Genomic DNA, 19,146 nt, shown 5'->3' with positions numbered 1-19,146 from the left:
GACGCTGGGTGACTCGAACACAGCCCGACTGCTTTGTCACCGACTCCCATCTTCCCATACGCTCTTCCCGTCGACACTCTATCGCATAGCACAAAGAGCGCACTCCTCATTCAGTATACGTATTCAGTCAATCATGGTATCGAACGTGTTTCCTTTGACCAATGGCAAGACGACCGCACGGTCCGACACCGGCGATGCACACCTCTCGTCAGCGGATGTGATTAGTTTGGAACATGAGTATGGCGCCCACAAGTGAGTACTACCTCCGTCTAGCGAACTCTGTTGTAGCCTTGCGGTGCTCTCGATCCTCACAGTATTGCCGTGGTGTATTTCTGTGCACAGAACCCACATCATCTGAGATTGATCGGAGCGTGCAACACGACATCGTCAAGCCAAATCCGTACCGTCGAGTCCTCCTCGTCATAGGATCATAGTCTTCGCTCGTGCCTTTTCCCGTGATTCTGCTTCGCGACTTTCGCTAACGGCTCGTTTTTATCCATGTAGTTACCATCCCCTGCCAGTGGTGTTTGAGTCTGCTAAAGGGGCTAAGTGAGTAACATAGGCTTCGGTTCTCGAAGAGAGTTCAAATTTTTGTCACAGAGTATGGGATCCCGAAGGCAATGAATATATTGACATGTTATCGGCATATTCGTATGTGGATTGAGTTGCTAGAATTATAATTAACATCTAAGCATTAATCCAAACTTCTAGTGCCGTGAATCAAGTACGATTTCTTGACCATACGTCATACAGTTGAATTGACTTTCCCCGTCTAGGGCCATTGCCACCCGAAGATTGTCAATACTCTCATAATGCAGGCACAGAAGCTCACACTTTCCTCCCGAGCATTTTACAACAGTGTATTCGGACGTTTCGCTCAAGTTATTACTGAGATGTTTGAGTATGACATGGTCCTGCCAATGAACACCGGTGCAGAAGCTGTTGAGACAGGCATTAAGCTCGCGAGAAAGTGGGCATACATGAAGAAGGGTGTCCAGCCAGGAAAGGCAATTGTCCTGAGTGCTGCAAACAATTTTCATGGGAGGACAATTGGTGTGATTAGGTACGTTATTGGCCTTTATGGCGTCCTTCGTCTTAGGCAACACATTGAGATATGGTACAGTATGAGCACAGATCCCGAGAGTCGACGTGGCTTCGGGCCTTATCTTGAGGGTGTCGGTCCGACTTACGTTGACGGAGGCGAAGTCAAATATATCCGTTTCGGAGTTATCTCGGACCTTGAACGTGCTCTCGAGCTTCATGGCGGGAATGTTGGTGCTTTTCTTGTCGAACCTATTCAAGGAGAAGCTGGGTAAGGCATTACCTTTTCCCACATGGTATGCATTATTGATGTAGCTATGAATAGCATTGTTGTCCCAGAAGATGGCTATCTTAAGAAATGCCACGAACTGTGCAAAAAGCACAATGTACTCCTGATTTGTGACGAAATCCAGACGGTAGGCAGGCTTCCTGTTATACCTTTTTTTTTTGAATACCTATCTAATTATTACGCATACTCAGGGCCTATGCCGCACAGGCAAGATGCTCTGCTGCGAATGGGACAACGTACGTCCAGATGTGATCCTTCTCGGAAAGGCTCTGTCTGGAGGCGGTTAGTTTTGTTCTTCCTCGTTTAGGTTAATATTTTTACCTTAATTTCAATCTTCCAGTGTACCCTGTCTCTGCTGTTCTTGCTGATAAGGATATCATGCTCTGCATTCAGCCAGGAGAACATGGAAGTACCTATGGAGGGTTCGTCTATCATTCCTACTTTACATACCTCGCACTGACGCACTTCCTCCCTAATTTCTTTCCTACTTATAGGAACCCTCTCGGATGCGCAGTGGCAATAACCGCCCTCTCCGTCCTCATCGAGGAGAACCTTGCTGAGCGTGCAAACATCCTCGGCGAGAAGTTCCGCTCCGCCGTTCGCGCTTTTAACCATCCTCTCGTCAAAGTTGTGCGTGGACGCGGACTGCTCAACGCCATCGTGATCGACGAGTCGCAGAGTACGCGTGGGAGGACTGCTTGGCAGTTTTGTCTGCTGTTGAAGAGTAGGGGTGTCCTTGCGAAACCTACGCATGTGAATATGTAGGTTGCTCCCTTGGGTTAAGGAGGAATGTAAGGCTGACTGAGATTCTTATTTCTTTCCTGAAAGAATTCGTTTTGCTCCGCCACTCGTCATTTCGGAGGCTGACCTGCAAAGAGCGGTCAATATCATTAAAGAATGTCTGTTTGATCTCGATAAGGTATATTAATTCTGCCACAAATTTTTTCAACGATAATTGATTGAGTTTCTATTCAGCTCGATGACATCCCTGGTGAAGTCGACTCTGAGAAAGGTCACGTTGACGAACTCACGAATTAGTCTGATCTCTATTCTGTCATGGTCGCTATCCCACGATTTCGGATAGTGCAGTTATGGTGATACAGTGATTAATCGCGGATGTATGTACTCTAACGGGCTAGCAGGAAGGTGAAGGATCTTTGTCTCATTTTGTTTCGTAACTCGTTACGACGCCTACGACTGTCGAGCTATTGTCATCAGACAGATGTACGTCTTATACTGTTCGTTGCATTACTATATGCATGTATCGTTAGCGTACTCATATCCGCTTGAATATGAAGTTTTCTTGTTCACGTATGGAGGAAATAGGGATCAGTTTTATCGAAGCACTCTTCTGGGTAATTTCGACAAAACTAGATGTCAACTATTTTGAAGTCGCCACCGCCACCGCCACCGCCACCTCTTTTCCATCCAACTATTCAAGAGATAAAAATTGAAAAGAAAAGTGTAGCGAAGCCCGTATATTCCAACTTTAAGTCAAGTGAATTATTGACTAGGTTCTCCTGGTTTCCTGTACCTATGACGATGTTTTCCATTGTTTGAACCGGACTTAGAACTTGGAACATTCCCTTGTTTCGATTTCTCAGAGGGCTGCCTTCGTGCGAGATTTTGAATCCATGAGCAACTTGGTCTTGACTTACTATGCTGATGTCCATCCCGTTTCTTTTTACTGGATTCGGGATTTACAGATCTATCATGGCCTTTACTTTTTGATTCTTCCTTAGCTGACGGATCTGATCCATATGCTTGTTTTTGGTTCTCCACTTTCTCTGGCGTGACCGATGCCTTCTTCGACTCTGTGGTTTGAACTCCTTCCTGGAACCACTTAGATGAGTATTAGTTGAAACGTATTCATGTTAACTGAGATAATACGCTTACCTTATGTTGCAATGCCTCTTCCGCCGAGCATCTTTTCTCTAGATCAACCTCGAGGCATCTCCGAAGGAAATCTTCCGCTGCATCACATCACACTCCAATTATGCTGCCTCTCTCCGAGAAAATTGTATTACTCACCCACCTCAGGTATATGGCTCGGAAGATTTTTTATCATGTACTCAACTTGCTCACTTGTCATTTCGCCTGCAACTTCTTTCAAGATGTGATACTGAATTTTGTAAAGCTTCACTATCTTGTCGTAAAAGTTGTTTCCAGTTAAGAATTCGCATACAACACTCCTAAAATAAACCAACAAGTCAATGGCCATTGGCCAACAAGTTCCACGAAGAAGTGAATAAAATGTGGTTCTAACCCTGCCGACCATATATCTGCCTTGGTTGTATGTTTATCTTCATTCCATACTTCCGGAGCCATGTACTGACGCGGTCCATCAGTGAACTCTAGTGACTTGTCTTCGGGAAGTTTACGTGCACTAAATAAGTAAACGCATGAATAACTTCCTTACACTTTGGGTTGGTAGCTCACATCCCAAAATCGCATATCACAACTATTTCCTTCTCTGTAACGTTGTCCCCCCTTGTACTTGTAGGGTGACCTGGGATTCGAGATTTAATTAGCAAGTTTGCTGGCCTCCAGAACACCATATTAGACATTCCAATAATACACATAAAAACATGGAACCCACTTTATATCGCAATGCACAACGTTCTTCGAGTGAATATATGCCAATCCTTTGAGGAGCTGCCTAAGTATCACCAATTAGATGATATGAAATCAGGCCCATTGCGTCAACAGCCATAACTGTACCTTATGTAGCTTTTAGTTTCCTGAGGAGAAAAGCACTTATCGGCTCTCTTTTTCAAATGTATGCGTAAATCCCCGAGGTCGGCGACCTCGCATATAATTACACATTGACGGTCATTTATAAAGGCCCCAAAACTCTCGAGCTCCCAGAAGGAGAGTATTTGTCGGTGAAGAGTGTCAGATAACAGTGATGAAATAAATGGCTTACCACATGCGGATGTCGGAGTTCCATCATGAGCTGAGCTTCGTATCTAGCTTTCTCGATGACTTTTTTGTTCTCGGATCCGTCCCGATCATTGTAGTCTCGTGGTCTACATATTAATTTTGCTGCGAACCTTGCTGGCTTGCCATTCTTCTGCTCAATATCAAGACGCTCTATCTCCTGTAGAATAGTCATCAGGAAAAAGTTGCATTTCTTATAATGTATTGTAGACTTTGTAAAACATAATGTAAGTATTGTATATACATTGTAATAAAATTATAAGGATCTTACAGTTATTTGCAATGTATATACAATACTTATATTACTTTTACAAAGTCTACAATGCATTATAATGAATCTGACTTTTTCCTGATGGTTGAGTCCAGTTGGCTAGTTAGGTCATATGAAGAGTTGCAAGTAAACCAGCACCAAGAAGACCACGAGAACCTTCTGTATGTACAAAGGATGAACTTGGAAACATACCCATATTTTTCCATAACTGCCTTCACCAAGTTCTTTCACCTTCTGAAAGCATTTTATAGACTTTGACCATTAAGGGCTTAGCTGAGGCACATGTATTACATCTAGTTCTAGAGGTTCAAGATCATACAGACACTCCATTCTGGTGGCTCATTGATTGATACTGAGGTTTAGTGCTGCCACACAGGTAAATAGCCAACATTTGATACAATGCTCTATTCTACTAGAATGATCAGTAAAGTTGATTACAATGATGTAGAACACATTTGGAAAATCCAGATACAATATTAAGTGTATACTAAACAATGATCAAATGGATTTCCTAAGCATTTATACTAGGCTAGACAGACTCTTGCTCTCTATACAAGCCTGGATGTTAGATTTACATGTTAATAGTCCTTTGAAATAATGTCAATATTTGCTCCAGTTGTGTATTACACTCAAGCAATAGCACAAAATGCTGCTCTCTCCAAGTTTACTTGAAGCACTTTGCATTATTTTGAAAAGCTCCTAGTTCCCCATTTGCTGATTACATAAACCTCTATTTTATTATGCTTTATCACAAATACCATAATTATCAAACTACTAGTAAGTATACTAACAGTCTCTCTTAAAACAGGTGTAGAATGTAAATCTGAAGATTCTAGTATATAAAAGAAGAGAAACTAAGTAATAATCAGTTGGATTGCCTAGAAGACATGTTAGGCAGCTAGACAGACTCTCTTCTTTCTATCTGAGCCAATAGATTTGGATTTAAAGATTAGTGGATCTAGAAATAATATCAATATTTGCTTCAGTTATATAATATGTATAGAAAATAGTACAAAGTGCTACTTTCTTCAAGGCTACTTGAAATACTTTGCACCATTCTTAAACATAATAAGGTTGTCATTTTCTGATTATATAACTCTTTATCTTATTATAATTATTACAACTACTAGAATCACCAAACTACTAGTAAGCTTGATTAACAAACTTTGTTCTAGAAACATGTATTTGTACTGTTCATTACAATGCTTTATACAAAGATTATTAATTTGTTTGTGTAAGCAATCATATAAATATATAATACAGAAAATAAAGTAAAACTGTGGAGATATTAGGATAGATTTTTACAGTAATAGTAATATTAGTAGTAAATGTTAATAATTACAAGGACAACAATGACTAGTTTCTGTCTGTCTATTTGAAAGGCAAGAATGACAAGCAAGGCTTAGTGTAAGGAATTATGTATCCTCCAATTTATTGATCAGTTCTTCTGGTGTATTGTGTCTTCATCCATGTTTTTCCTTAGAAGACTGTTTCCATGCCAGGTTTGACATCCATGAACCATGTAATCTCGACTTACTATGCTGATACTCTATCAGGAAAATATCTCAAACTTTGTATTAGCTTATATGTATATAAATTATATATATTTTCTACATTATGTATAAGAGCTTATTGTGTACCTAGGGGTTTTAGGAAGGTAATAAGAAGCTAAGAAAGCTATTAAAAAGTCTTGACTATCTGGTCAAGAATAATAAGAATTGTAGTACTTACTAAGATATACAAGTGCTTAAAGTGCACCTCACAAAATGGCTAAGTATTATAATACTTGTTATTTTAACAAGGAAAACATATAAATATAAGATGTATAAGATAAGTTTGTCCTTATATCCATTTGTTATTGAAATAACAGTTTATAATTATATTGAAATATTGTATAAATACATTATTATCTACAACAATTAGGGAAATAATCTGACGACAGATGGCGAGTGTATTGACAATAGAGAACGAATGTGTTCCTCAGCCGTTTGAGGTAGTCTTTGTCACCATGCCTTGGTCGCCACTCGGTCCCTGCAAGTTGTGTTGTGTGTGGATTGTGAGATTGTACGGATTGCAGAGGTCGAGGTTGCACTTGTGAGGCAGGTTTGGAGGTTGACTTGCTAAGGAGGCAATGGGTTGTTAGCGAGTGCGGGTGCTTGAAGTAAAGAGATGGATGCACCGCGACGGCGTGTAGCAAGTGTGAGTGGTGCACCGGGGTTGAGATCCGGAGCGTTGAACGAACTGATTTGAGCAGCTAGCGAAGCCGTGTCTGTAAGTGCACGTTGCATGCTCTGGCTACGTCTCGCAATCGGAGGTGCGGTAAACTGAGCCGTTGCGGATGACTACAAAGGTGTATCTCTGGGACGTTCTGGCTCGAAGGGCGAGGGTGAAGTGGAAGATGTGGACGGATTCAACTCATCTCGGGTGGGATGAGTGGTGGGCCACTGTATCCAGTCGATATGGTGTCATGGACGGCAACGAGGAATGTAAATACAAGTGGGGTGGACCTGTCAAGGGTGATGTCAAGCATGGAATGAATGGAGAAGTAGAACACGTACAGCATTGGAGAGAGGGTAGTACCATAGGGATGGTCGTACAAGGACATTGTTGCAAGCTTGTGCTCGTCGATTATTGCTTGCACTGCAGAGTGGGAAGAAGTACGTGGATACATGGAATTATTGAAGGAGTCGTTTGCTACTGGTCAACGATGCGGATGCGTGAATACGAATGCGAATGCAAAAAGGTAGACGAATGTAAAAAAAGGAGGATAACGAAGGAGAGGCAACGCAATCGGTGGAACGAGGAGCAGAAGGGATGGAAGGGGGACAAAAAGTTGGGAGGAGAGGGATGAGCAACTATTACACAGGTTATTATGAAGTGAACTGGTTGCTTACATTTTACGTTGTTGAGACTGGGAGGGTACGGTGCAATCAGCTGCGCAGAATCTGGGACTCAGCACAGGCATCACAGCAGTTGATTAGAGAGACGAGTGCAGCAATGTTTATTGTCAACGTTGTTGAAGGCGGGGTGGCAGCTAGTAGGACGCATGCAAGAGGAGAAAGACTAGAGACTTAGAGAGAACAAAAGCGACGACATGGTGGCACGGCAGAGAGTTAGACTTAGAGAGGTGGTGGAGGTTGAAGAGAAAGAGTGGCACGCATAAGTGCGTCATTATATGCTCTCGATCTTCAGCCGTTGATTACATAAGCAAGTTAGGTATCAGTTGCCCAAGATAATCTAAGTATAATGTACATATTATATACTTATAGTATACTTTTATTAAGATAATAGGGATACAACAAGTGCTCTTACACTATTATATACATTAATATACCTTTTGCATAAATTATAAGATAACAATAGTTATTATTACATTATTATATTATAAATATAACTCTTTTTTAAGATTATAATTTAAATGTAATACAAGTATAATACTTTAGGTTATCATACAAAGTTAGTATAATACATGTAATAGATTTTATTCATCCTTAGTACTTATGTAGTCTTTATATACATTAATATGTCTTATTTAAACATTACAATTCATTTACAAACCTTACAATTACTTTACAATGTATATACAATACACATGTTACTTTATAAAGTCTATAAGAAATTACAAGAAATGTGACATTTTCCTGATGACTCTTCCTGTACCCTTTTACTACCTATTGAAATAATTGATCTTTTATGAGCATTACTGTTTGATTCCTTCATAGGCGACAAATCCGATCCACGTGCTCCTTTTTTGTTTACTTTGGAGTCAGGGGTTGTATCCTGTAACCACTTAAATGCAAAGGAGTTAAGGCTGCTTTGATTTGATTAGCACACTGCTCTTACCTCATGCTGCAGAGCTTGTTCTGCTGATAGTCTTTTCTCTGGATCAACATTGAGGCTTCTTCGAAGGAAATCTTTCACTGCATCATATTACACTTCAGTTTATACTGTTCTTCTTCGAAAATTTAGGTTCCTCACCAGTATCAGTCATATGGCTTGGGAGATTTGCTATCATGCGTTCTACTTTATTGTTTGTCATTGTGCCTTCAATGTTTTTATACGCGTGAAAACGGACATCAATGTTATAAAGCTCCACTATCTGCCAGTAGATGTTCCTTCCGGATAAAGATTCGCACACAATACTCCTAGCAAATGTTACTAGCTGACAAGTTTTACAAAAGTGAAAAACAAATCTGTACCCTGTGGACCACACATCTGCTTTGGTTGTGAACTTGTTTTCATTCTTTATTTCTGGAGAGATATATCCAGGTGTTCCTGGTGCCCAGTCTAGTTTCTTGCTTTCGTGTACCTTACGAGCACTAGACAATTATTCCTAATCACAACCTTTCAGCTAAAGATTAAGTAACTTACATCCCAAAGTCACCCAACACAAGAATTTCCTTCTCTACACCGTTATCCTTTCTCGTTTTTGCAGAGAGAACCTGCTCCTCAGACTTAAATAATAGGTTGCTCGGCCTCCAGAGGTCCATTTCACCATTTAACTACTGGCGTGGCTCACATAAATGGGAAACGGAACTCACGTTACATCGCAATGCACAACGTGTTTTGAGTGAATATATGCCAATACTTTGAGGAGTTGTCTAGCCAATATCAATTAAGCAAAGAGTGGTTGCGTTATTATGACTGTTCCGACTCTACCTGGTGTAGCCCTTAGTTTCTTCAACAGAAAAACATGCATTAGGTCTCTTCTTCCTACGTGTGTGTAAATCCCCATGTTGGGCGACCTCACACATGATTACACAGTTGTCATCATTCATAAACGCTGAGCTTCCAGACAGTGAGTACTTATCAGTAGCAGATACCAAACAACAATGATGAAACAGAATACCACATGCGGATGTCTGAGTTCCCTCATGAGTCTTGCCTCATAAATAACTTTATTGAGGAATTTTTCCTCTGCCAATCCAGTTTGATCGTAGTAAATTTCTAACGGTTTACTCAACACCTTTGCTGCGAACCTTGCCGATCTTCTATTCTTCAGCTTGATATCGGGACGTTTCACCTCCTGTAACAGTGTGTGTGTATTGAATGTTAGTAATTCAGACTATATGACGAGTAGCGAGTAGAAATGATTATGAGGAATCTTCTGCAGGCAGGAGGGATGAACTAGACAACGTACCCAAATCTCTCCATAACTGCCATCACCTAGTTCTTTCGTCTTTTTTAAGCACCCTATACAGCTGGACCATTCTGGACTTAACTGTGGTGCATCCGTTATGCCCAGGTCAAGAGGTACAAGATCTCGTAGGGTTTCTGCAACCATCCTGTTGTGATTTGGATTGTTAGTGAGTTCCGTTGCATAATATACACACTCAGATAGCTGTATTATATGGCTTTTGCTCTATATCACAGATATGAGTAGCAAAGTTAGTTGCAAAGATGTGAGACGCGTTCGGATAATGTCCATACAAGATTGTAGTGACCATTAAGCAACAATCAGTCGATTTGCCCTCTATCTCTCTATACAGATAGAAAAATCTCGATTTCACCGAGTGTAAGCACCTTGTATTAGAAAGAAGGAATTAATCATCTAGAGATAACGTCAAATTTCGCCAAACACATGTAGCACGCTCATACGAAGACATGAGATAGTCTCTCCTACAAATTTACTTTACACCACCACTACATAGAACAATGAGGTCACACTTTGCTACTTGTTGAGCTTGCTGTAGGCATATGGGCACGACTATAACCATTCCCATTAATATTTGGCAATACTGACCCATGCATGCTAATCTGATCCATCTCTTATCTGAACGCTAATGTAGGCTAGAGTCTACAAAACAGTTTCCCTACTGTGAAAAAACTGCACAGGCAAGGGGAGTATCATTTGTTACTATTCAGTACTGATTATAATTTGCACTTGCCTTGCAGATAACCTAGTTGCGCATCCACGGGATTTGTGTTGCTTGACGTTTGTATAATATTCTGGTTTTATTTAGTGGTGATTTTTATGATGTCCCGTGCAAAGGTTGAGAGATCTTAGATCATCTTAGTTAGAAATGCATGTAGCAAGTATACTTTCAAACATCTAATAACCTGTTCACTGGATGTTGCAGAATGCCACTGGCAGCATTGCATGCATAGACTTATATTGCTTGCTTTACAGTGTGCAACTGTTATTAAGGTGTTAAAATCCGCTTGATTCTTAGTATGAAATCCGTATCTACCTAAGAAAAAAAGAACTATAGCAGGGTGTCATTGCTGGGTCAATCGTTCGTCTATGTAGAAATAATGAAAGGTCATGAAATGGTAACAACCATCAACGTAAACTTTTATAATGCCATGAAATAGCGAGCTCTACGCATCGAGCAACTGCTTCGACACCAAAATCCTATTTGTCAACGCACTGACATTCGCCTCGGCAAGGATGACCTCCGGATCATATTCCACGCCGAACGCAGCTTGGATGGACTTAGCGATCCTTGCCGCCTGTTTTTCTGACCAGAAGCGGAAATCATCTGGATCACGGTGGTCTTCGGGTGACGCGGGTGGTGAGCCAGGAGGCTTTGAGGAAAGAGGAACGAGTGACGGGTCGGCGTCGAGGCACAGGGTTACAATGTGCATAAGGTACCATCGGATGGATTGGAAGTCGAGTGATGCAGGAGGGTCGACTGAGTAGTGTCAATTAATAAGCAAGCAGGGAAACCAAGGGAGACAACGGTGCGTACCATATATCTCAATCGGTCCATCCAAGCTCATAACGTTATACATCCCGTCGTGATGATATCTCACCTCATACGTGCCGACATGCCATGGAAGAGTTTCGCCCTTGAATATCACTTTCCCAGTTTCCGGCTCTGTTCCTGAGTGAACTTTGTCTTCCGGTCCGAGGTATATATCGCCCTCCCACTCATCGTCGTGAACAGGCACCCACATACCTAAAGACGAAGTCGTTGTTACTAAGCTAGATTTGTTGGCTCCGAGCTAGAAGAGTTAGTTAAATAATCAAGTCGACCAGAGTTTAAAATAGTAAATACGTACCCGGTACAACCCAATCCAGTCCTTCCGTGAATGAGTCGGAGGCGCTCGCCAGTCGACAATAATTGGTTCACCGAGATGGAAACGATACTTTCCACCCGACATATGCGATCCATTTGTAACGACGGAAATACTGTATTGAGTAGTGTCGAATGAAGAAATATCGCTTGCAATCCGACTAAATTGCAAACTTGTCAGTAACGGAGGACAATCAAGATTGCTACCACTACTAACGTAATGACGAGTTTTTCCCTGGATTGCTGAAGCAACACCTTCGTGTCTTGTAGGACTTCCGAGAGTTTCGGTTTTGCTAGAAGTCGCCTTAATCAATTTTAGCTTTTACAGTCTCACTGAAAGACGTACACTTGTTCAAGAATTCCTCCACTACCTCTTCGGTTTCCTTGAACACTTTGTCAAACGACCCTTTAACTTCTTTGGCGACCTTGCCGAGCTGAGGAACATGCTTCCCGGCCCGTGATTCAAGAATACGCGCATTCTTTGTCGCGACTTTCTTTATAACCTTCGTAAGCCCTGCGTCCTTACGGAGTGCGTCACCGTAAAGCTTCTTCATATGCGGGCTAAACAGCAATATATGATTTAAGAAAAGAATGATGCAACAAGGGTAACACTCACTTCTCCACAGTCCTCAGGAACCACCAATATGACAGGTTCGTGAAAATCGCGAGTGTCAACACTGATTTGCTTCCTGTTATTAGAGCAAGTCCGAAAAATGTCGATCCGCTCAGAATTTCCGGGTTATTCAGGAAACTAGAGAGAGAGAGGAATCAGTATGGCTCTAATTGAAGTCACTAATACGGCATACCGGAAGATGCCTGTATATTCAAGAGTTGTTGGGAAATTGTCGATAAAGAAGTCGCCGAAGAACCAGCCAAAGACACCAAGGACTTCATATGATTCCCTCGCTGCCCATACGTGCAACAATATGAGGAACTATAGTAAATTGTGAGTGAAAGTCAACACGGAATATCAATTGTTTTCCCTCACAATACCAAGGGTATGACGCAAGAGCTGATCACCGACGATCCATCCTTGAGGGAATTGGTAAGTTTTCCAAGCGAAACCGAAAAACGAGCCTATCAACCTGTTAAGAGTACCCGATATCCTAATAAATCCAATTACTTACTGTACGTCATCAGCATGCTCATATTATAAATCGATTTCCAGTTCGTAAAGGCTTCTTGTACGGCGCCCTCGCCACTTGCAAGCATACTATCCGGGTAGTAATAGTGTTTTAGGTAGTGTCGGACAAGGAATTTCGAGTTACTCTGCGCCTTTAGGAGTGAACCCAGGACGAAGGTGTGATATACACGCCAGAGCAATGCATGGGTGAAGTGCAGAGCAATCTGGCCTTGTGCGGAAAGGGGCGGCAAGAAGATCATAACGATAGCGTAAAACACGACGAGGCCAAGCATGAAGTCCGATGCCCTAGAAGGATACTGATCAAAAGGAAGAAAGTCGCGACCAAGGAAATTCACAAACCGAAGTGGGTCGAAGTTATGCAATAAGATTACGTCCTTCCGGAAGTACCTGTTTAACAAGTCGTGCTGTGATAATATGCGTGTCATAGGTGATCGAGATGACCGAGATGTGGAAATGCTGGGAAGAGATGTGGATGATCCTATGCGAGGTGTCCTAAGCTCAACGATATCCAGCTCTGTCTCTGTCTCCAGATCTGTTTCCGTAGCAGACTCGCCCTCGGTGACGGAGGGTGTCGAGTTATCTGTAGCAATAGAGACACTCCTGTTGTGAACAGGTGTAGACGGTCTTGTCGACTTCCGAGATAAACTGCTCTCGCATACAGGAGGAATACGAGAAGCAAGGAGTTTCTTTTGGCCGTAGGTACGTTCGATATCTAAATCGTTCATTTGAGAGATTTTCTCTGTGAACATTACGAGAAATACCTACGGGGATTTTCAAAAGAGACAAGAAAACCGAATTGCGCTGCATGGGCAGCAATACTGACAAAGAGCACAGGATAACTTCCAACGATGAGGGATAGCCCGTAGTACCCAGCATATCCTTGGACAGATTAGTAAAATATAATATACATTTCTTAGGGTGAATGACTTACCAACAGAATACATCGGATGGGGTGCAAGTTCGAAGACGCCGTCAAAGACAAGTGCACCACGTTGGAAGAAGCAATCTCCCCAATACCAGCCGTAGTCTTTAACGACATGGTGTGCTTCTGTCTTCACCCACAGATTGAACGTGATGAGTATGAGGCCGCCAAGCCATCTGTGATGTGGTGATTACAAACAACTAGGTAAAGAACCTCGGAACAACGGACCGGAAAACATGAACTGGCACAGGAAGACCCTCCGGAACACGAAAGCAGCAGAACGCGAATAGACAATAAGAAACGAAGTCACTACGGACGATAGTAAGTACAGAGCTAGTAAATTCGATCACAACGCCTACTTAAGAAGAATAATGTCGACGAGTTGTCTAAACAGCAACCACGTATTATATTCTAAGGGTAGTTCCTAGTTATAAATTAATCTCCACGTCTCTGAACAGTTAGACGTAAGAATTGACGTACATCGAAAGAATAGTCTTTTCCCATCTTGCCAGCGAGCTGTTTGCGAATCCAGTTTCTAATTCCCGGTTTACGGTTCTCATCGAGCCACCCGAGTTTTTGCATTTCCCGAACAATCCACCTCTTCTTGCTCTGCTTCGTAAGGACCCAACCCAGTCCTGCATCATAGGCTGTACGCCAAAAAGCGAAATACGCAAGAAAGAAACGCTTTGCTACAGGTCGCGGCAGCACGAAAAACGCTACGATTTGCAGACCAAGGAGTGTAAGACTCAGAATGTCAAGATGTGATTTTGGATAACGAGGATGAAAAAGTGTTAAGACATCATGGGTCGTTGGCACTCTAAAAACTAAGGAAGTACACTGATCAGCCGCAAGGAATTGATATAAGATTGCCACGAGTAACTCGCCTTCACCACTTGGTGTTTTCCCCCAGACTACCTCTTCCTTTGCCTTCGACGTTTTTGCATCTTGAATCTTGACCGAAGCATTTTCGCCCTTTGAACCAGATAGCCTTCGCCGTCGTAGCTCGCCTTCCAAGACGGCGGACATTGCGGCAGTGATCAAGACGAAAGAGCGGACTCAGCGGACCAAAATGCCTGCCTGCAATAAAGCGCGTGGCACGCCATTTTATGAGGTTTAGCACTAAATTCCCACGGCGTCTATAAGCCATAGCGTAAGTAAATCTGTTGATTGTTTGTCCCCATGTCAATGCGCTTGGTGTGGTCCATCGTCTTCGAGCTTTCCACAGTCCAGTTAGCACCGTACTGATGAGTGCAAGACGAAGAAGTCTCATATGAACGAAGAAGATGTCGTGAGTCCGGTTTGAATATGTATAGCATCCGGCGCCGAGCGCCAGCGACCATCAACGGCCCGCTTTCTAATCTCGTCCATGCACAGTGATTTCCAACAGTCCGATAGCCTCGAAGAAATGTACGCGCGAGATATTTAGCTGCTGTTCATGTCCACTGATAGCACGTCAGAGAAATGGCTAGAAGGAGGCAGCACTCAAGGGGTAATCTTGAGGACACAGATTCCACCGAAAGACTCGCATTACTCTCACCAGACAACTTAGGCAGGACCGGTGCTGATGACGCCAGTCAATTCGATGAAAGTGCTCCTTTGAATGCTGATGCCACTTTGGGGCATGCAGAAAGAACATACAAACGTCGCGGAAGGTATGTTGAATTAAGTTTGTCTAAATGACACCTGTTTAACAGCATGCCACAAAGGATAGCTTGTTTCGTAAATTTCGCACGAACTCGCACCTTACTATGCGTCATACTTTCTGCTTTACTGGCATTCATTATTCTTTTTTCTGCTGGTGGAACAGCTGTCTATGTCACTGCTCCAAAAGATGGCCTATCTCCGCCTTGGTACCCAGCTCGTGAGTCAAACGATTCTCATAGCTTCGTTACCTAAGTTAGAAATTCTGTAGCTCCTGGAGGAACTCTTTCGTCGTGGAGAGGTGCCTATGAAAAGGCAACACGCCTGGTTAGCCAAATGTCTCTCCTAGAGAAGGTGAACATCACAACAGGGACCGGCTGGCAAATGGGTCTTTGTGTAGGAAATACGGGTAGGCTCTGGGCAAGTCATCAGGGTATATAACTATCCTAACGTCCTCATTCGCAGGTCCCGCAACCAATGTCAAGTTCCCTTCGCTATGTCTTCAGGACGGTCCTTTAGGCATTCGTTTCGCCGACCATAGCACGGCGTTTCCCGCTGGTGTTACTGTCGGAGCAACTTGGAATCGCGACTTGATGTAAAGGAAATTTGATCGCGCACTTTGGCAAAAGAATTGATTGTTTAATATCATTCTAGGTACCGACGCGGTCGCCTGCACGGGAGGGAAGCGCGTATGAAAGGTGTCAACATCATCCTAGGACCTTCAATGGGTCCATTAGGCAGAATACCTGGTGGTGGACGGAACTGGGAAGGCTTTGGAGCGGACCCAGTCCTTCAGGGTGTTGCAGCTTCACAGACGATTAAGGGAATTCAAGAAGAGGGCGTGATTGCAACTGGTCAGCTATCAAGACGTATTATCATTACTATTTCTACTCTACTAATATCATGCATTTGGCTAGCCAAGCACTACATCCTCAACGAGCAGGAGCATTTCCGACAGTCCTTCGAGTGGGGCTTACCAAATGCCTTATCCGTCAACATTGACGATCGTACGCTGCACGAGATATATCTGTGGCCATTCGCTGAAAGTGTCCGTGCTGGAGTCGGATCGGTCATGTGCAGCTATCAGATGGTTAACAACTCGTAAGCTGTGACCCTGTCAAATCTTCTGTTCATAAATGAAGTGTAATTCTTCTTGGATGCTAGCTATGCGTGCCAAAATAGCAAGATTATAAATGGTATCCTCAAGGACGAACTCGGCTTTCAAGGTTTCATGCAGTCAGACTGGCTCGCACAACGAAGTGGAGTAGCCAGTGCACTTGCTGGGCTGTACGATGACTCCTTTTATTCTTAAATTAATATTATCTTGACCAACTCAATCTAGAGACATGTCAATGCCAGGTGATGGACTGCGTTGGGCAAATGGAAAGTCACTTTGGGGAACTGAGCTCACCAAAGCGGTACTAAATGGCTCTCTACCAATGTCTCGTCTAAATGACATGGCTATTCGCATCGTCGCAGCGTATTACCAACTCGGCCAGGACGATCCATCGCGCTTTCCAGAGGAAGGTCCGAATTTTTCCTCGTGGACGGACGAAGAGGTTGGATTTCTGTATCACGGAACTGGAGAAGGAGAACGTGGCGTTGTGAATAAATACGTTGACGTACAAGGCGAAGGTGACGATGCGCATGGAAAACTCGTAAGGCAGATCGGAGCGGAGGCGGTAACATTATTGAAGAACGAAGATGGCATTCTGCCTCTAAGAAGAGACGGCTCAGGTCTGTCAGCTGATGGTCAGACAGTGAGGGTAGCTATTATTGGAGAGGATGCCGGAGAAGGGAAAGGTCCGAATGCATGCGAGGACAGAGGGTGTAACCAGGGAACGTATGTATTTCTTGGAAACAATGCTTATCCAATAACTGACGGGTTCTTCAAAGACTTGCAGTCGGCTGGGGCTCTGGTGCCACTGAGTTTCAATACCTTGTGACACCTGATACTGCTCTTCGCAAAGCTTTCGACACTGAGCACATCATCGTATCATCTTTCCTTACAAACGCTAATCCTCCCTCCGGCGCCATAGAAGACCAAGACCTCTGTCTTGCCTTCGTAAACGCAGACTCTGGAGAAGGCTTCATCGCCCATGATGGGATATCAGGAGATAGACCAGATCTTTACCCACAGAAAGGTGGCGATAAGCTTGTTCAGAACGTCGCACGTAGATGCGGATCCGGGAAAGGAAAGACCGTCGTTATCGTACACTCGGTTGGGCCGGTAGTCGTTGAGAGATGGGTTGACATGCCTGGTGTAAAGGGATTGTTATTTGCCCATTTACCTGGACAGGAAAGCGGGAACTCGTTGGTCAGTATTATTACAAAATTACTCGGAATCTCTTGTCTGAAAATCTGTCGTGTTAGATTGACGTCATATTTGGCGACATAGACGCCAGCGGTAGGCTTCCCTATACTGTAGGCAAGAGCCTTAAAGATTACGGCAAGGCCGGTCAAATTTTAACTATTCCGAACGGTGTCATACCACAACAAGACTTTGACGAGGGACTTTATATCGATTATAGACATTTTGATAAGGTGTGTGAAATAGTCTACACCCTTACGCGTGGTTGTGTCTAATATCTACGTCTTCAGTACGCAATCACTCCCCGCTATGAGTTCGGTTTCGGGCTCTCTTATACAACGTTCACATATTCCAACCTTAACGTCACGCCGACTAAATCGAAATCTCCCTTCCCATCCGCTCGCCCGCAAGGATTATCTCCTCCCAGGTTGGACGAGACCATCCCTCCAGCATCCGACGCAGTCTATCCTCCCGGATTCCGTAAACTCAAGAAGTTCATCTATCCGTATATCGATCGAGTGTCCGATATTAAGACTGGAAAATACCCTTATCCGGCCGGATATGATATCGTTCAGGAGCCCTCCCAGGCAGGCGGAGGCGAAGGTGGTAATCCGAGTCTTTGGGATATACACGCCGAGGTCGAGTTTACTCTAACTAATACTGGCCAACGTCGAGGAAAAGAAGTTGTTCAGTTATATGTTTCCTTCCCAAGTAATATTCACGTCGGCGACATCGATGGAACGGCTCGACCTGGACTTTATAACGACTTCCCAGTGAGAGTACTTCGAGGTTTCGAAAAAATTGAGCTTGCACCAGGAGAAAGCAAGCAAGTCAAGTTCGAGGTTACAAGGAAGGATCTAAGCTATTGGTCTGTGGAGCATCAGAATTGGGTTATGCCAACGAGAGGGACATTCGAACTAAGTGTTGGAAGTAGTTCGCGGAATATGCCTCTGACTGGCTTGTTGTAACACCCAATGTTTTGATTCCCCGGTTGATTCTATCATGTAGAGATATGTAGTACAATAAAGCATTAAGAAGCAAGTCAATTCAAGCTGTATTTACCGAGATTTTGTCACGTTCACAATACAAGCCAAACTAGTGTAAATAAAACCAAACCATCACTCATACACACGAGGCAAAATCAACTTTTGAAAGTACTCAGAATGTTTATCAGAATGTGATAAAGTTGCTCTGATTGGCTACTTTCACATTCTGACTAAAATTCTGGTCTATACAGAACATGATTCTGCCTCGCGTGTGCTAGGGTAAGGCGTGTGTGTTCCCACGGTAGATGCTGTGATGGCAGCACTGTCAATCATGTTGAGAGTTTCCTTATAGTTTTGTAAATGTATCTCCTCCCTCTATAAACTAGTAAAAATTTAATAACAATCATTTTTAAGTTTTGACTAAGTAAATCTTGAAGGCTGTGTGAGGAATTTTCTTATATTTAAGTATTTAGTAAGATATAGCTCTTTTACTACTATTTCACTAATGGAAATGCCTGTATCTCAATAAATAAAAATTTTAAAGGAAATTCCTCACATGAAAATGTTGAGTAGAATGGTATT

General features: G+C 42.9%; 7 protein-coding genes across 7 annotated transcripts; 3 read left to right on the top strand and 4 right to left on the bottom strand.

Annotated features, from left to right (window-relative positions):
- The first annotated feature begins 50 nt into the window (after window positions 1-50).
- Window positions 51-2,641, top strand: FOMMEDRAFT_145738 (ornithine-oxo-acid aminotransferase). The gene is made up of 11 exons (XM_007264862.1): window positions 51-252; window positions 505-549; window positions 601-651; window positions 712-724; window positions 777-1,312; window positions 1,367-1,457; window positions 1,522-1,612; window positions 1,671-1,752; window positions 1,825-2,091; window positions 2,159-2,249; window positions 2,306-2,641. Exons 1-11 carry the CDS (start codon window positions 134-136, stop codon window positions 2,366-2,368), a joined length of 1,449 nt encoding a protein of 482 aa, XP_007264924.1. The 5' UTR covers window positions 51-133; the 3' UTR covers window positions 2,369-2,641.
- Window positions 2,642-2,700: 59 nt separating this feature from the next.
- FOMMEDRAFT_154330 (kinase-like protein) lies at window positions 2,701-4,445 on the bottom strand (the record flags this gene model as incomplete). Its single annotated transcript, XM_007264861.1, has 8 exons — window positions 2,701-2,762; window positions 2,989-3,172; window positions 3,227-3,303; window positions 3,362-3,522; window positions 3,597-3,716; window positions 3,770-3,874; window positions 3,930-3,985; window positions 4,257-4,445. 8 exons carry the CDS (start codon window positions 4,443-4,445, stop codon window positions 2,701-2,703), a joined length of 954 nt encoding a protein of 317 aa, XP_007264923.1.
- A 2,076-nt stretch (window positions 4,446-6,521) lies between these two features.
- On the bottom strand, window positions 6,522-6,829 carry FOMMEDRAFT_154329 (uncharacterized protein; the record flags this gene model as incomplete). The annotated part of the gene is made up of 2 exons (XM_007264860.1): window positions 6,522-6,661; window positions 6,721-6,829. 2 exons carry the CDS (start codon window positions 6,827-6,829, stop codon window positions 6,522-6,524), a joined length of 249 nt encoding a protein of 82 aa, XP_007264922.1.
- A 50-nt stretch (window positions 6,830-6,879) lies between these two features.
- FOMMEDRAFT_154328 (uncharacterized protein) lies at window positions 6,880-7,392 on the top strand (the record flags this gene model as incomplete). The annotated part of the gene is made up of 1 exon (XM_007264859.1): window positions 6,880-7,392. The coding sequence occupies one exon, from the start codon at window positions 6,880-6,882 to the stop codon at window positions 7,390-7,392; it is 513 nt and encodes a 170-aa protein (XP_007264921.1).
- Window positions 7,393-8,623: 1,231 nt separating this feature from the next.
- On the bottom strand, window positions 8,624-9,825 carry FOMMEDRAFT_27358 (uncharacterized protein; the record flags this gene model as incomplete). Its single annotated transcript, XM_007264858.1, has 6 exons — window positions 8,624-8,686; window positions 8,755-8,860; window positions 8,913-9,043; window positions 9,083-9,142; window positions 9,439-9,567; window positions 9,682-9,825. The coding sequence occupies 6 exons, from the start codon at window positions 9,823-9,825 to the stop codon at window positions 8,624-8,626; spliced, it is 633 nt and encodes a 210-aa protein (XP_007264920.1).
- An 866-nt stretch (window positions 9,826-10,691) lies between these two features.
- On the bottom strand, window positions 10,692-14,688 carry FOMMEDRAFT_145737 (phosphatidylethanolamine N-methyltransferase). Its single transcript, XM_007264857.1, has 16 exons — window positions 14,511-14,688; window positions 14,107-14,450; window positions 13,986-14,050; window positions 13,855-13,935; window positions 13,636-13,802; window positions 13,470-13,583; window positions 13,044-13,416; window positions 12,688-12,989; window positions 12,549-12,637; window positions 12,367-12,494; window positions 12,177-12,311; window positions 11,907-12,121; window positions 11,778-11,853; window positions 11,547-11,721; window positions 11,234-11,489; window positions 10,692-11,176 (listed from the first exon to the last, which is right to left on the bottom strand). Exons 1-16 carry the CDS (start codon window positions 14,650-14,652, stop codon window positions 10,863-10,865), a joined length of 2,976 nt encoding a protein of 991 aa, XP_007264919.1. The 5' UTR covers window positions 14,653-14,688; the 3' UTR covers window positions 10,692-10,862.
- A 633-nt stretch (window positions 14,689-15,321) lies between these two features.
- Window positions 15,322-18,546, top strand: FOMMEDRAFT_79988 (uncharacterized protein; the record flags this gene model as incomplete). The annotated part of the gene is made up of 10 exons (XM_007264856.1): window positions 15,322-15,487; window positions 15,539-15,676; window positions 15,733-15,862; window positions 15,922-16,121; window positions 16,185-16,368; window positions 16,432-16,554; window positions 16,610-17,110; window positions 17,164-17,584; window positions 17,641-17,811; window positions 17,869-18,546. The coding sequence occupies 10 exons, from the start codon at window positions 15,322-15,324 to the stop codon at window positions 18,544-18,546; spliced, it is 2,712 nt and encodes a 903-aa protein (XP_007264918.1).
- Between the last annotated feature and the right edge of the window lie 600 nt (window positions 18,547-19,146).

The sequence above is a fragment of the Fomitiporia mediterranea genome, assembly GCF_000271605.1.
Source record: "Fomitiporia mediterranea MF3/22 unplaced genomic scaffold FOMMEscaffold_4, whole genome shotgun sequence".
NCBI lineage: Eukaryota > Fungi > Basidiomycota > Agaricomycetes > Hymenochaetales > Hymenochaetaceae > Fomitiporia > Fomitiporia mediterranea.
The sequence above is the reverse complement of the archived record's forward strand: the minus strand, read 5'-3'. Positions and strand labels throughout refer to the sequence as shown.

Bases quoted from the DNA above. Each gene is read 5' to 3' on its own strand.
- FOMMEDRAFT_145738 (XM_007264862.1), top strand. From the start codon at position 134: ATGGTATCGAACGTGTTTCCTTTGACCAATGGCAAGACGACCGCACGG. The intron at 1,753-1,824 runs GTTCGTCTATCA...TCCTACTTATAG, and splicing joins CATGGAAGTACCTATGGAGG to GAACCCTCTCGGATGCGCAG. The intron at 2,250-2,305 runs GTATATTAATTC...GTTTCTATTCAG, and splicing joins GTCTGTTTGATCTCGATAAG to CTCGATGACATCCCTGGTGA.
- FOMMEDRAFT_145737 (XM_007264857.1), bottom strand. From the start codon at position 14,652: ATGTCCGCCGTCTTGGAAGGCGAGCTACGACGGCGAAGGCTATCTGGT. The intron at 12,990-13,043 runs GTTTGTGAATTT...GTATCCTTCTAG, and splicing joins CATAACTTCGACCCACTTCG to GGCATCGGACTTCATGCTTG. The intron at 12,495-12,548 runs GTGAGGGAAAAC...AATTTACTATAG, and splicing joins TGCGTCATACCCTTGGTATT to TTCCTCATATTGTTGCACGT.